The 16020-nt window shown below is 43.3% G+C and overlaps 1 protein-coding gene across 3 annotated transcripts; it reads left to right on the top strand.

Moving 5' to 3' along the window:
* The first annotated feature begins 4811 nt into the window (after nt 1–4811).
* Nucleotides 4812–11803, top strand: LOC124227018 (transmembrane protein 14C). 3 transcript variants are annotated; one of them, XM_046640919.1, is made up of 6 exons: nt 4812–4911; nt 5937–6006; nt 6321–6397; nt 7182–7283; nt 10270–10357; nt 11286–11803. In XM_046640919.1, the coding sequence occupies exons 2-6, from the start codon at nt 5984–5986 to the stop codon at nt 11341–11343; spliced, it is 348 nt and encodes a 115-aa protein (XP_046496875.1). In that variant the 5' UTR covers nt 4812–4911; nt 5937–5983; the 3' UTR covers nt 11344–11803. The 3 variants fall into 3 exon arrangements, with proteins under 3 accessions (XP_046496875.1, XP_046496878.1, XP_046496876.1); XM_046640922.1 differs by having other exon boundaries at nt 4854–4905; XM_046640920.1 differs by having other exon boundaries at nt 4866–4921.
* The last annotated feature ends 4217 nt before the right edge of the window (nt 11804–16020 follow it).

Below are 16020 nucleotides of genomic sequence, written 5' to 3'. Positions count from 1 at the left end.
GTTTGGCTACGGTGAATAATGCTGCAATGAACATTGGCATAGAAGTCTCTGAGTTTCTGCTTTCATTTCTTCTAGACCTATACCTAGGAGTGGAATTGCTGGGTCATATGGTAATTCTATATTTAGCTTTTTGAGGAACCAACAAACTGTTTTCCACAGTAGCTGCAGTATTTTATATTCCCATCAGCAAGGCATAAGGATTCCAATTTCTCCACACCCTCAGCAATTTCTTTTCTTTTTTTTTAGTTAGGAATATTGTCCCTGAGCTAATGTCTGTGCCCATCTTCCTTTGTTTTGTGTGTGGGATGCTGCCACAGCATGGCTTGATGAGTGGTGTGTAGGTCCATGTCCGGGATCCAAACCCACGAACCCCAGGCTGCTGAAGTGGAGTGCGTGAACTTAACCACCACGCCACCAGGCTGCCCTGCTAACTTCTTTTCTTTTTTCATTATTATTCTAGCAATCCTAGCAGATGTGAAGTAGTATCTCACTGTGCTTTTGATTTGCATTTCCCTAATGACTAATGATGTTAACATCTTTTCATGTGCTTATTGGCCATATGTATATCATCTTCGGAGAAATGTCTATTTAATCCTTTGACCATATTTTAACTGTGCTGTCTTTTTTTTTATTGAGTGTAGGAGTTCTTTATATATTCTGGATATTAACCTTTTATCAGATATATCATTTGCAAATGTTTTTCCCCTATCACGTTTTTAAAGGAACTTATTTATAAACTGTTTTGGTTCTTTTTGACACTCCCCTCCAAAGATAGCCCATTGTCACTGCCTTCCCCTCTCTCACCTTCCAGCTGTGTGGCACATTGTTAGTCTAATGAAACCTGTCCCTCCTTTTACAGTAGCAGCATTAGGGGCAGGACCAGGTTGCCCTCCCCGGCATCACACCTAACAATGACAGCACCTGACCTTCTGCCGCAAGCCACAAGAATGTGCAAAGCTCAGTCACTGAGTGTATTTGTTTCTCTCTTCTCATTTAAATGCCTTTGCTAGGAATTCTGTTTTGCTGCTGAATAAGAGTGTTTGATGGTCTCATTAAGTGGCTCAGATTGTACCATCCAACTTGGGCTTCAACAAACCTAGCAGGGTTTTTTATGGCATTGAAAAACAAAACAATTGGAAGGGAATATTCAATTCTACTAAAGAAGATTAATACATTTGTAAAACAGGGGAAAGCTTTTAGGATGAAAGGATAAGTAGTTAGTAAACAAAGAGTTTGTTAAACATAGGCGGAATTCATAAGATGGGTTAAGATAAGTAGTTAGTAAATAGAGCCTGTGTTAACATAGATAGAAAGGAATAGAAGGTCTGGATATCCAATATTCCCAGGCGCTAAATATACATACGACATCTGAGCACTAAGTATACAAGAGGCACTAAATAGTCACAATAACGAAATACACACTAGTATGCAATGGTCACAAGGCTTAATTAGGCCACTCATTCTGTCCCCATGTGTCCTTAGCCCAAGAAACACAATAAAACCCATGGCTGTTCTGCAGGCCACCAGATATAGTACAGCTACTGGCCAGGCTTACCTGTGCCTGCATCTCTTTGCTGGAACAGGTGCATCTCATGGCTTATGGCACCTTACCTCTGCAGCTCTCCTTGCTCAAACCTCTGGTCTTCAAACCACCCTCAGCAGGAAGGCTAGCCTTGCAGAGAGGGGTGGGGCACGTGAACATTGTGTGATGTAGGATTATTCAGTAAATAATTTATTGCATGCAACAGTCAGGGGTGGTCAGGGGCAGCTTGACCGATGACCAGTAAAAGATGAGATTGAGTTTTTGGACAAGGATAAAAAGGCATTTCTGGCAGAGGGAACAGGGTGCTATCTCAGTTAAGACCGACTGACTGCAAGAAACAAGCAACTTGGCTGAACAGAAGGGGTGGATTTATGACAAGGACACAGGTGTGTCAGAAGGCGGGACAGGAAGAGAACCAGAACTAGAAGGGGCAGGGCGCAGCCAGGGCAGCCTCTTCCTCATGTCTCCGACTCACTGCATACTGTCTTGTTCTTCTCCCTGCAGACCAGCCTGTCACTTCTCACTCCACCTCCACTCATCCATTTAGCACGCTTATGGAGCAGCCATTATGTGCCAGGCACTGTTCTAAGTGCTGCACAAAAATTCTCACTCTCAAGGAACTTACATGTGAGAGTGGGAAGGTGACTATACAATGAGTGAGTTATATAGCATGTTAAGAGGTAAACGGCATGGAGAAAAATAAGCTGTGGAGGGAAATGCAGATGAGTTGCAGTTTTAAATAAGATGATCCAGGAAGGCCTGGCTGAGGTGACATTTGAATAAAGACTTAAAGGAGGTGAGGGGGTGAGCCAGGAGGTTATCTGGGGAGAGAGTTCCTGCCAGATGAGGCAGCACCTGCAAGTGCTCAGAGGTGGAGCAAGGAGGCTGGAGTAGCATGAGCAAAGGGGAGAGAGGCAAAGGAGCCGAGGTCCAGGACGCAGGTGTGTAGGGCTTTGCAGGCCATTGCAGGAGATAAGGGGGCCACTGGGAGGTTGTGAGCTGAGGAATGACACAATCAGACTTGTAACAGGAGCGTTCTGGTCATTCCTGTATTGCGAACAGGAGTTAGGGCAGCTTTGCCATTTACTGTGTCATCTTATACGTTAGATAACCTTTCTCCCTGAATGTCCTCCGTGTGTAAAAGCAGGAGATAATAATAGTCTTTCCTGCATAGGGTTGGTATGAGGATTAAATGAGTCACTTATGTAAAGCACTTCAGTGTCTGGCATATAATAAGCACTCTGTATGTTTTTGCTAATATTAGCAAGGCTCTAACATATGAAGTCCTAGAAACATGTGGCAGATAGGGTAGGTTGAGAAAATAGGAGACTTTTTCCCATAATTTCACAAACTAATTTCTTGGAGAAAGGCTTATTGAATGGATTATGTCACTCTTCAAACAAAGCTATAAAATACTCCTAAAGACCTAGAAATTGGTACTGTGGATACTCAGTAGACATTAATTGACTTGAAACACTGCAACCTGGCATTTGTTTTTGATGTTTTTGTTTGAGGGTCTGTTAAAGTGGAAAATCACCACATACAAGGCTCCAAAAATGATAAAACAAATGGAAGCACCCTTCCTTCTTCACAAGGTCTTCTGTTGTGGCAGACAGGCTTTACTGCTCTGGTTATGTGTGTGTACATCTGTGCCTAGCAGACACAGTCCTGACTGAAGACCTCTGTGAAAAAAGCAAAAAACAAAAATAAACTGTTGATAGGTCCCAGTAACTACAGACTCAAAAACATTTCCTTCCACAATCTTGGTCATACCCATTGACAGGTTTGTGATTCAGTACTGTTCAGTGGGTTCCTCGTTAAAAGCTATCTCCTAAAATATGTTAATGCCAACTGGAAACATTACTAAACACAAATCATTGTGTGGAGCTAATTGAAACAGAGCAGAAACCAGTTTCATCCATTTATTTTATGATTATTTTACGATAGATCACACATACAGAAGAGCTGTGTGTTTTGGTTGAGGAATGATACATAAGGTAGAGGGATGGGTGTAGGACACTCCTATTTCAAATAACAGCTCTACCAAGGACTAGGACTGCAGGTAACTTACTTAATTCTCTGTGGTTAATTTCTTTAAGTCTGAAGGGCAGGGGGAGGATTAAGGGGCATGCAACTAAGGTTTGAAGCTTGCACCTGCCTAGGGAGGAATGAATCCCTAAATCCATTCCCAGCTGGTTAAGACAAGGCCCAGCTTTGGTTGTTCAGGGGAATCTTGCATTAAGTTGGTGGGAGTCTGGCATACTGGAATTGCTCAAAGTCCGAAGTCATTATCAGCTTTGTCTGGTTAGACTCAGCTATGGTAAACACGGGCTTCAGTTTTGATATCTCGAAGGCAGGAGCTGCTGCAAGTGGAAGGTTTTTCTTTTAGAGTGTGTATGTACTCCAGTTTCCTTTTCACTCAGGATCGTAGATCTATCCATGTTCATACTTGTAGGGGATGAAGAAGAGACGTCAAGGATGACACCCAAATTTTGGTGTACAGCAATTGAGTGAATGGTGGCGCAGGAAAGGCAGTGATGGGAGTGCAGATAATGTCCTGTGGGTACAGGGGCATCACAGAGATAGCTGGAGATTATACTTAACTTACCCTCTGTCCCCTTTCAAGATGCTTCTCGAGTAGCCTCACTCCCTAAAACAAACACCGAAATGAGCCACATCCGTCTAGCCTGTGGCCACCACGTTCTTTACCAGCAGAAAGTAGTGACTTCCCTTGGTGGGCAAACAACGTGATCGGGCTAGACTCGAGTCCTCCAGGATGGCCTGCATGTGGTTTACACCTGGTAACCTATCCCTCCATTAATAGTCCTTCAGAATCCAGCTTCAGACGCCCTCCTCCCGCTTCGGTGACCTTCAACTTCGCCTCTTGCAAGACCCAACTCAGACTCTAGGTTTTCGGCTTTTGGCCAAACGGGCTTAGAGCTGGGAATGGAGCTGGTCGCACCAGTCCATACCCCGCCATGGGGCCTCAGGGCGCACGCCGCTGCGGCCGGGCCCTCATGCCGCCCCCAGGGCGCAGAGCGCGCTGCGACTCTCCGCAAGCCCCGCCCCATACCCCGCCCCTCTCCCAGAACCCAGAGCGCCCACCGCGACGCTCCCCCACAAGCCCCGCCCCATACCCCGCCCCTCTCCCAGAACCCAGAGCGCCCACCGCGACGCTCCCCCACAAGCCCCGCCCCATACCCCGCCCCTCCTCCATGACGCGGAGCGCGCGCCGCGCCTCGCCGCCGTAAGCCCCGCCCCTGGAGCGCAGGGCGTGTGCTGCGACATTTCCGGCGGGACAGCGACTCGGTGACCCGCGGCTGGCGCGCCCTGGTCGACTTGCGGAGGCCTTCGGGAAAGCGGTTCGGGTATTTGGAAGTTATTGTCATTTTATACCGGTTTTGACTTTTTGGAATTGTATAAGAGGCTTTGCAGCCGCCTGCTCTCCGTCCCCCGGGTCGGGGCGGGCGCTGTAGGCTGCGTCGGAGTTGCTTTGCTAGTCGTGCACTGTTTTCCTTAAAATACGATCTGAATCCTGCGGGCACCTTGAACGCTTGGGGCAAATGCTTACCCAGGTAGCATAGTGTTGTTTAGTTTTCTGGAGGTGGTGTTGCTCTATTTCCTTCAAAATCTCGGTAATTCAAAGCTACTTCGAATTAATGACTTTGGCACGATTCCAACACCCCGACTTTTTGTGGACACAATAATTTAAAACAAAAGAGGTATGCATTGCCTCCACGCTTAGCCTCACTGGATACTAAATGCATTTCTTTAAGAAAGCAGGGGTTGCACTTTGCTAAGGGTGTGGTGTCCCACGTAATTATGACTCGGACTTTCCTATATTTTATCCGCCGCCCCCAATCTAACAAGAAGTGTGAGTTGGATGCAAAAATAAATGGCGTCTACAAGTTTTATAAACGTTTGGTGTTGAAATCATTCGATTCTTTGGGCCGGGGTGGAAAGGAGCACTCCTCCCCCGCAAAAGACGCAGTTAAGATAGTTGAAAGGGCACGGGAGATAACTTTCCGATGTGGTAATAACTTGACTCGCTGGTAATAAAGGTTAACTCATTACCTATACAGAGCTGGTCAGTGAATTTTGCTCAGTTTCCTGTGGGCATAGGTTAGTAGAATTGAGGTTATTACCAAAATGGTTGGTGTCTGTTCAGCATTTACTTTGTGCCAAGCACTTTTACATGTTACTCCATTTATTGCCCACAGCAACCCTAGGAAATTTGCACCGGTGTTATCCTCGTGGTACAGTGAGGGAGACCGAGGCTTGGGGAGGTTGGGTCACTTGCCCATTGCTTTGGAGCTGAAACTTGGACGTGCTTCTCTCTGACTCCTGGAGAGCGGTGCTGTCAACCACCTCTGATCCAACCCCTCGCCCGCAGGTGCAGGCCTGGTGTAGTCTTCTGTCTGCCCAGAGTGAGAGAGAACAATGCAGAAGGACTCCGGCCCGCTGTGAGTGCACAGTGAATGAGAGTGGAATAGCCAGGAACTGCTTAAAACCAGAGTTTCTTTTCTCATCTGAAATGGGCTCTGAGAGTAGACTGTGGGCTGCATGGAGTGTAGAATGCACATGGAGGCCAGGGACCTGGGTTTGAGTCCCCGCTCTGCCACTGACTCTAAGCGAGTCATCTAACCTCTGGCATTTATTTTCATTTGTACAGTGATAGGATTGTTCTGGAGTGGTCATCCTTTAGTCCCATCCTATGATTGTGTGTGTGTTTTTTTGTAACATGATTGGCACTGATTTCTTACTCTCTTGTTTTCAGAGTGCCTTTGCACTGGATTGGCTTTGGCTATGCAGCCCTGATTGCTTCTGGTGGGATCATTGGCTATGCAAAAGCAGGTATGGTTGTGGTTACTTAACCTCTTAAGAGCTTCGTGCTGTTCTTGGTGAAGAGTGGGTCTCCAGGGCACCAAGTGCAATCTTGTTTTGAGTCAAGTTTGCTTTAGGCCCTCTAGCTTGAGTGCAGGCTGATTGTCAGTCCCAGCTCCTCCTGCACCTGCCTTTTGGTTATCTGGCTGAGCTGAGCCAGGCTTTTTATCAAATTGCTTGTTTTGCCTCTTTATCTAAAGACTCTGGGCAGGGGCGGTAGTAGATTGTTATTATCATTGACTGCCGTACATCAGCCTCCACCCTAGAGTGCCATCCATGTCTGTGCTCGTCAAAAAGGAGGACACTTCTAGTCTTGCATAGTCATGTTTTGAAGTCTCCTCGTTGAACTAGGCATGGGTGTGTTAGTGGACATGCTCATTTCTACCCCCTTCCTTGCCTGCATCCCCACCCCAAAACACACACCAGAATTCTTATTCTCTGCATCTTTCTTTTACTCCCTGACCATTTCCCTCTCCTTTTGGGATTTGCCCAAGGTCCTGCCCATGGACAGTTCTGCCCCTTGGCGGGTTAATCAGGCCTGGTTAGGAGAGGGGAATGTGGTGTGACCCTGACTTCTCTGGTCACATAGCAAACGCCCCAAAACATTTTCCTGCTTGAGAACTCCTTGGTTCTGAACTGTGCTGAGAGAAGTTCTCTTTGCTGTTTTCCTCTGTAGATAAGGGAAGTCTGGTGGATTCTGCTAATGAGATGAGTGTCTGACATTACTGTACTGGATGTGTTTGCTTCCCTCTAGGTAGTGTCCCGTCCCTGGCCGCTGGGCTCCTCTTCGGTGGGTTAGCAGGCCTGGGTGCTTATCAGCTGTCTCAGGATCCGAGGAACATTTGGGTTTTCCTGGGTATGTCAACTTCACTGTCTCCCTAGTGCAATTATGTATCCAGAATACTCTACCAAAAGTCTCTGGTTTGGTGGGAGGTGGCGGGTTCTTCACATTTTGCGGGTTCTTCACATTAAGACAGTTTCACTGCTTCTGCCAAATCCTAGGGAAGTTTTAAAATGGGGGGCATTTGTGCTGGTTCCTGTTTATCTTTTATGTACAGGATATGGAAAGGTTTTCATACCTCATGAATTTAGATTTACCTGGTGAAATTAGTATTAAACTTGACCAAGGCAGGTACATGGCTGTTAGCCATTGTGGCTGCCCTCTGAGGACTGTGTGCTTGAGCATCACTGAAACATCACCTGTCTTGGTCAGGTTTGCGTCAGTGTTGCATTTTTCCCATTTGAAAATCATTTGTTAGCTCTTTAGCATTTATAAGCTAAATGTAGAAGATGTAAGTCTTGCCTTCAAGGAGACTTCACCGTAATTGGGAACATAAAAAGTGGCTCTCTGGGACTGTGGAGAAGTACCCTGTGAGGAGCTCGGGGAAAGGAAGATTACTTCTTATCAGGGTGGCTTTGGGTGCGTTTTTATTGAGCTCCACCCTTGCGTCAGACATCTGCTAGGAGTGTGGGCCTCTCACTGTCTCTACAGAACCAGAGTAGGAGAAAACATGCAGTTCTGACCCTTCCAAGTGTGATGGGGAGAACAGGCATGTTAACGGAGTGGTTTGTACAAGTCAGCTTGAGCTGGGGAGGGGTGGCTGATTTGGGGTTTGCTGAGCAAGGAGGGCCCAACTCTCCGCCCTGCCTAACAGCTCCCTCCCTCCAGCTCCGGAATGACTTTCAGACCTCTTCTTTCCCGTTTCTGATCCCACTCCTCCACTCTAATAAATGACCTTACTGCCTACTTAAAGGAAAAACAGCAGCCATCCCGTGGGACTCCCTTCATGCTGGCAACCTCCAGCCCTTCCCTTCTCCTGTTTCTCGCCTCTCCAAGGCCAGTCCCTCCACCCAGGCTTTGGGTCTCGTCTCCCCTACCTTCTCAGCTTTACAGTGTCAGTGAGCCCGTCTCTTACTTGTATGCCATCTTTTAGATGGAGGCATATTCGAGTGTGCTCATCTCTCACCCATTTAAAAAAAAAGGACCTCAGGATCCCACTTCCTTCTCCAGTTGCTGCCCTTCTTCCCCTTCAGAAACTTCTCGAAAAAAGTCTGTTATACTCCATCTTCATTTCCTCAGCTGTCAGCCCACTTCAGTCTCCATTTCTTTTCTCTTTGTCTTTGTCCTTTTCTAAGGAAATAGCTCTTCCTGAGGCTGCCAGTGACCTGTATTTTTCAAGATCCACTGTACATTTTTTAGTCCTCATTTTATTTGGTGTGTTAGCTGTTCTCAGCACAGTACACTGATCCATTTTCCACTCTCCTTGTTTGCTTTTTTATTCTCTCATTCTCTTTTTTCAACCAGTCTTCCCTTTTAGCCATTAAATGCAGTCAGGCGCCGCATGACGATGTCTCAGTCAATGAGAGACTGCACATAGGACAGCCTTCCCATAAGATTAGGACCATACAGTCTGGGTGTGTAGTGGCTGTACCACCTAGGTTTGTGTGAGTACACTCTGATGTTCACACAACGAAATCACCTAACGATGCATTTCTCAGAACGCATCCCTGTCGTTAAGTGATGCGTGACTGTACTGAGGTTCTTAAGGCCTGATTCTTGATCTTTTTTATACTCTCTTGTTGACAGTGTCATTGAAGCCCAGGCCTTAAATTGCCACTGATACACAAATGACACAAATTTACTTCGCCTCCAAGCTTTGGTCTTATACGTGCAGATGTCTACTTGAAATCTTTTAGGTGTCTCAAGGCATCTGCCCAAACCTCACTTCATGTCATCATACCCATTCATTTTTGTGGTATTCTCCATCCATTTGTGTCCCCATTGCTCTCTTCCCCTCCATCTTTCTGTTTAATTCATTTAAGTCCCATCAGCACTGCCTGCAGCACATGTCCTAAATTATCCCCTTCTCTTTCTGCACAGCCACCATCCTCATCCCAGTCAGCACTCTCTCTTGCCTGCATTCCTGAGGAAGTTTCTTAATTGGTATCCGTACATGCCCTCTGGTTTCCTTGCAGTTCTCCATGGTACCAGTAGAATTAGATTTTCAGAATGCAACTCTGTTTACGTATCCCTCTGCTTAATATCCTTTAGTGGCTTCTCATTGCTCTTAGGATGAAGGCCACAATCCCTAATCTGGCCTGCAAGGCTCTGGAGGGTCTGGCCCTTCTTCCTTAGTAGCCTTGTCTTGGTTTCCGTGCCATGCTGGCCTTTCATCACAGGGCCCCGCAGATATTCTTCCTTCTGCTTGGAATGTGCTTTCCTCCCCCTCAGCTGGTTAACTGCTGCTCTTCAGATGTCGCTTCAGTCTCCCCTTCCTCGGCGAATCCTTTCGTGATCTCTCTCAGTAGGCTGGATCCCCTATTTATTATGTTATTGGTATTGCATTAATTGTACCTGTAACAGAAATTATACTTTTCTGTTTTCATGTGATTCTTTCAAGTCTGTCTGTCCCATCAGACTTGAAACAGTGTTCGGGCAGAGACCTTTGTTGATGACAGTTATGTTCTCCAGCTTCTAGTGCAGCGTATGGCATATAGTAGGTATTTTAACAGATCTTGAGTGGGAAGAGCAGACAGGGTAAATAGAGTTGGCAAGGAATAGAAAAAAAAAAACCTACAGCAATTTTGGAGAAAATTAAGAAATTGATGTCTGAAGAGTGGTAGGAGGTGAGGCTGGAAAGGCAGGCTGGGCCCTGTCTATGAGGACCTTATATTCCAGTATTTGTACTGAATCCCATAGGATGTGGGTGGCAGTGAAGCTCCTCCCACTTGGGAAAGGTGGCCTCTGGCCCTGGAAAGATGGGTAGGACTGTGGTCACTTCTTTTAGTTCTCCTGAGTGTAAGATATAATGATCTTTGACTCTTTTCATCTTTCCCATCAGCTACGTCTGGAACCTTGGCTGGCATTATGGGAATGAGATTCTACCACTCTGGAAAATTTATGCCTGCAGGCTTAATTGCGGGTGCCAGGTACCTTCCATTTGGTTGCTGTTCTTCTCCAGTATGGAGTTAGTTTAATGCCCTAAATACTTTGTACATGCAGATATTTACTTGTTTTAGTATACCTGATGTTGGCCATCAACTGAAATGATTTAATTTATATACAAATAGAGAAGGCTGTAAAAGCAGTAGCAGAGTTCATGTCGCAGTGACATAGTGTATTCATCTACTGAGGAAGCCGTGTGCTCTCACATTTGCACGCCAGTCCATCCTGGCTCCTTCCTGCCGTGCAGGAAGCTTTGGTGCAGAGGCGTGACAGCAGTCTGTGTGACCGTCAGTGTGGGCACCATATTGTTTAGTTGCGTGGGTGTCCTTTATTATTGAAAATTTTGCTAGAAGGGAATTAGGATTGAATCCTGTTTTCTAATTAACTTGGATTATAAAACACAAACTGGATTGTTATAAAAAATGTAGTCCCTAAGTATAATAAAGAGACTCTGAAGATAGGGGAATTTAAAAAAATCTGTTTTGGAAGAAGATTACTTACCCAACTTTGACCATAGTTATGATGCTATCAAGCATAATGTTTTATATTCATGTCGACCAAGGTCAAGAACAGTAAACCGGGAGGCTGCTGACCTACCGTTCAGTAGCTCTGTGACCGTGAGGAGGCCTTGGTCTCTCCAGCCTTCAGTTTTCTCATCTCTGAATTATTGCCAGTTAGAGTAGGAGTTCCAGCTCACGTGTACTGTTTTAAGGCCTCAATGCAAGACTGCCCCTTGGTGTGGTTTTTGTTTGGTGCCTCTGGGGATGGAAGTTCCATCTCTTCCTGCCCTGCCTTGGCACCTCCTCCCCATGCAGTGAGGGACCTGCAGAGTCCTAGTCCCTTACAACAATAGTCAAGTGCCTGTTCTGTACTTTACCTGACGCTTTTTGTTTATGTGTTTTTTTTGAACAGTTTGCTGATGGTCGCCAAACTTGGAATTAGTGTGTTCAGTAGACCCCATCAATCATAGTCATGTCCCAGCTTGGACTTGAAGAATTTTAAAACGTCCAGTATTCCTAGTGTATTAAGAGAAATAAGTGCAACATTTTCATTTATTATGACATCTTACTTAAAAAAAAAGAAGGCCCTGAACTTTGCAGGGAAAAATAATTAATCATTATCATTACAGTCTTAAAGAGGTGGGTAGTATATAACACAAGAGCTTATTATTCTAATACCCTCATACATTTTGATTCTTGTTTGTTGATATTATCTCTTCTTTCTGTGTCTGTATGTAAAATCTCAAGGGGTAAAACATTAGGTATCAATGTTGGGGGTCCTGAAACCCCATACCCTACTCAGAGGAACAGTGTGAAAAAAATCTGATGAGATTTAGCATATCTGTTCTTTTGCTCATCTTAGAGTACAGCCCTACTCTGAGATAATGTTAAATGAAATATCAGTGAGAATAAAGTTTACTATAAATAATATTTTCCATGGTGTCTTCGTTGCCAGAGCTGTCTAGAACGTAGAATGAGATGTGAAATAGCAGAAAGATATAGGAACACAAAAATGTTCTGTTAATATTTTATTTAGGAATTACCCATTTCGAATAAGGACCAAGGAAAATTATTATTTGATTATACATTGCGTTGAAGCTTGTTTTAAATAATGATCTGTAGTGAGGATTTCTAAGATTACGACTGTGTAGCCAAAAGAAAAAATGAAATTTTGGCTAACTAGTTAATCTGTAAATGTGAAACTAAAAGATCTGCCTGGAACTTGAATTACCCTGGGTGGTGTCTACATTGGACACATTAACAGGATACTGACACATTTTCACTTCATTTTGTTGCTTTTCTAAGCACTGAGAATTGACTCATTCTGGTACTCCTTTAATTTTCCCCTCTTTGAAAAGGAAGGGGTATTTGCTCCTTACCCCCACTCTAACTGGTATTGGTTAAATTTAGAGTATAATTTAGGCACTTAACTAGTTAATTTTATGTGTTTGCTTAAGCTCCTTGAAAGGAGTCCTAGTTTTCTCATCCTTGTTTTATATGACACAGTTTTGACGTGTCTGACGGGGCCGTTCTTAAAGCATAATGCTCAGAGCCCTACACAAGGGGTATGACAAGGGTACTATATTCTAGACCATGCATTTCTTTTAATTCTGCAGCCAGGGTCAAAATAAAGATTTTTGAACAGCCCCATCACAGCAATGACTCATTAAGCTTTTGGTCTACTAGGACCTCAGGTCTTTTTTCCTCACATACTGCTACTAATAGTAACTACTTACAGAAAGTAAGAGGGTTGGTACTTGATATCACATACTTGCAAATACTTCAACTAAAAAATTGTTCCATGTCACAACTAGAAGGACCTGCAACTAGGGTATACAACTGTGTACTGGGGGAATTTGGGGAGATAAAGCAGAAAAAAAAAAAATTGTTCCATAATTCCTGGCGTAGTCAATGATTACCTTTTATCATAGCAGTTATCCCAAATTCATGATTTAAATAATAAAGACAAATATATTTACAAACAGCTCATTTGTACATAGTATCATTTCATGCCCTGGAGAATTGGATTATCATGATCTTCTAAACAGAAGTCTTGTACAGTCTAAAGGAAAATGGACAAAATCAAGTAGGCAGAACATTTCATTATCTTTTTGATATTTAAAAATTTTATTTTTATGGGAATGTGGGAAAAAGAAACATTAGTTGTAGTTAGAGAGTTTACAAAGGTTCAGACACCCACAGGTGGCCTGGATGTTCTCTTGCACGTTGAAGAGCTGTCTGTGTATTATATACGTTTACAGAGCTAACCTTCAGCTTTATGCTTGTTTCCCAAACCCTGCTACTATGTGAGGGCCAAGTAGAAGTGAGCATCAGTTATGACTTGTTCCCCAGAAGTTTGAATCATGAATTATAAGGGCAGAGGCACAGAAAAAGATTGTTCTAAACAAAAAAGCATTACTAATCCTATATTAAAACAGACCCGGGGCTGGCCTGGTGGCACAGCAGTTAAGTTCGCATGTTCTGCTTCTTGGCAGCCCAGGGTTCGCTGGTTCAGATCCCTGGTGCGGACATGGCACCGCTTGGCAAAAGCCATGCTGTGGAAGGCGTCCCACATATAAAGTAGAGGAAGGTGGGCATGGATGTTAGCTCAGGGCCGGGCTTCCTCAGCAAAAAGAGGAGGATTGGCGGTAGTTAGCTCAGGGCTAATCTTCCTTAAAAAAAAAAAAAAAATCAGACTCATTTTTGGTTCTAAGCTAGTCGTTTATGATTGTCATGATAATCCTTTGTCACATAATCCTGTCCTCATTGCTTTGAAATGCCATCTTTACCATGTACTGAATTTCCATATTTGGGACTGATTTTGGGTTTTCTAGTCCCTTCCTTAGATCTACTTCTATCTCAGTGCCAAATTGTATTAATTACCATAGATTTGTCCTATATTATGATATTTGGTAGGGCAAGTCTGTCATTGTTCAAATTTTTCTTGACATTTACTTTTCCAGATAAATCTAGAATTAGCTTTTCAATTTTAAAATTTATTTGGGATTTTGATTATGATTGCATGAATTGTAGATAAATTTGGGAGGAATTGAAAGTTTTAAAATACCTACTCTTCAATCCAGGAACATTGTATGTCCCTTTGTTTAATTCAGTTTTTTAAAATGTCTTAAAATGATATTTTAAAGCTTTATTTAGTTCTTTGTATTTCTATTAAGATTATTGCAGGATATTCTATATTTATGTTATGAATGGGAACTTTTCATATACATTTTCTGCTTAGGTATCAGTCTGATCAAAATTAATTTCTGACATTAATGTAAATGCTTCTGTCTGCTCACTCAAGCATATTACTTGCCTTAGGTTTTTGTCAGCTACCTTTATCTAGACCCATGGCTTTATATTAAAGGTAGAAATAATAGGATATTTGCTATCACTGACAAGATTCAACATTGTTCTAGAGACGCTAAACAAAGCAATAAAAAGGAGAAATAAATCAAGTGTAAATTAATAGTGAACAAGAAATTAAACATTTTGTATAGATAACTCTAGAAAATCCAAGACAAGCAACTGAAAACCTATTAACACTAATGAGAAAGTTCTATAAACCAGCAAGAAACCAGATCAATACCAAAAACCAATAGCTTCCTATCAGTTCTCTTCCATACCATTGCTAATATTACCCAAGTCCAAGCCTTACCATCTTTTAAGCTTCTAATAGGACTCCTTGTTTCATGCTTTGGCCCAACAGTTCATTCTCTACCTAACAGGCAGAGACATATTTCAAGTAGAGACTCCTGCACTTAAGACCCTTCAGTCATCTCTCATTGTATTTACATCTCCATTAGTCTCTGTAACATCCTGGTTTTTTGGGTTTTTTTTGTGAGGAAGATTGGCCCTGAGGTAACATCTGTTGCCAATCCTCTTTTTGCTGAGGAAGACTGGCCGTGAGCTAACATCTGTGCCTTTCTTCCTCTATTTTGCACGTGGGACGCCACACAGCATGGTTTGATGAACGGTGCCTTGGTCCATGCCAGGATTCGAACCCATGAACCTTGGGCCACCAAAGTGGAGCACATGAACTTAACCACTATGCCACTGGGCCAGTCCCTGTAACATCCTGTTCTTAATAGCACCCATCATAATTTGCAAATATACAATTTTTTGTGTGTTTACATTTAAAGTCTGCCTCCAGAATGTATGTACTATGAGGTCAGGGAAAAATTAGTCTTTTGTTACTACCATGTAAACTATACTTAGTACATAGTAGGCACTTAGTATTTGGGGAATACATAGATTGATCAAATCTACTTTTTAAAAATAGACTTTATTTTTTAGAACTGTTTTGAGAAGAGAGTATAGAGTTCCACATACCCCACACCCAGCATCCCTTATTAGTAATGTCCTACATTAGCATGAAACATTTGTTACAACTAGTGAACCAATATTGATACATTATCATTAGCTAAAGTCCATACTTTATTCAGATTTCCTTAGTTTTTAACTAATAGCCTTTGGTGCTCCAGGATCTCATCTAGGACACCACATTACATTTACTTATGTCTCCTTAGGCTCCTCTTGGCTGTGACTGTTTCTTAGACTTTCCTTGCTATTGATGACTGACAGTTTTGAGGAGTACTGATCTGGTATTTTGTATAATGTACTTCTATTGGAATTTGTCTAGGTTTTTTCTCATGATTAGACTAGGGTTACAGGTTTTGGGGAGGAAAACTACAGAGGTGAAGTGCCATTTTCATCACATCATTCTAGTTACATATATGAACCTGATATCACTGTTGATGTTGACCTTGATCATCTAGATGAGGTAGTGTTCGTCAGGCTTCTCCACTGTGAAGTTACTCCTTTTTCCCCCTTCCCATACTGTGCTCTCTGGAAGGAAGTCGCTATGCACATTTCACACTGCAGGAATGGGGAGTTGTCCTCTACCTCCTTGAGGGCAGAGTGTCTACATAAATTAATTTGGAGTTCTGCTGCATGAGAGGTTTCTCTCTTCTTCCTCATTCATTCATTTATTCATATCACTGTGGACTCGTGTATTTTCTACTTTGGGTTATAATCCAGTATTTCTGTATTAATTTTCATGCTCAAATTGTTGCCGTTTTGGCCAGTGGGAGTTCTTTCAGTTGGTTCCTGTGACCCTTTGGCATAGCTCATGTAGGCTTTTTTGC

Source organism: Equus quagga, chromosome 15 (assembly GCF_021613505.1).
Source record: "Equus quagga isolate Etosha38 chromosome 15, UCLA_HA_Equagga_1.0, whole genome shotgun sequence".
NCBI classification, from domain to species: Eukaryota; Metazoa; Chordata; class Mammalia; order Perissodactyla; family Equidae; genus Equus; species Equus quagga.
The sequence above is the reverse complement of the archived record's forward strand: the minus strand, read 5'-3'. Positions and strand labels throughout refer to the sequence as shown.

Excerpts from the sequence above, each read along its gene's own strand:
- LOC124227018 (XM_046640919.1), top strand. The coding sequence starts at position 5,984 with ATGCAGAAGGACTCCGGCCCGCT. Across the intron at positions 6,007-6,320 it reads CAGAAGGACTCCGGCCCGCT|AGTGCCTTTGCACTGGATTG; the intron begins GTGAGTGCACAG and ends TCTTGTTTTCAG. Across the intron at positions 7,284-10,269 it reads GAACATTTGGGTTTTCCTGG|CTACGTCTGGAACCTTGGCT; the intron begins GTATGTCAACTT and ends CTTTCCCATCAG.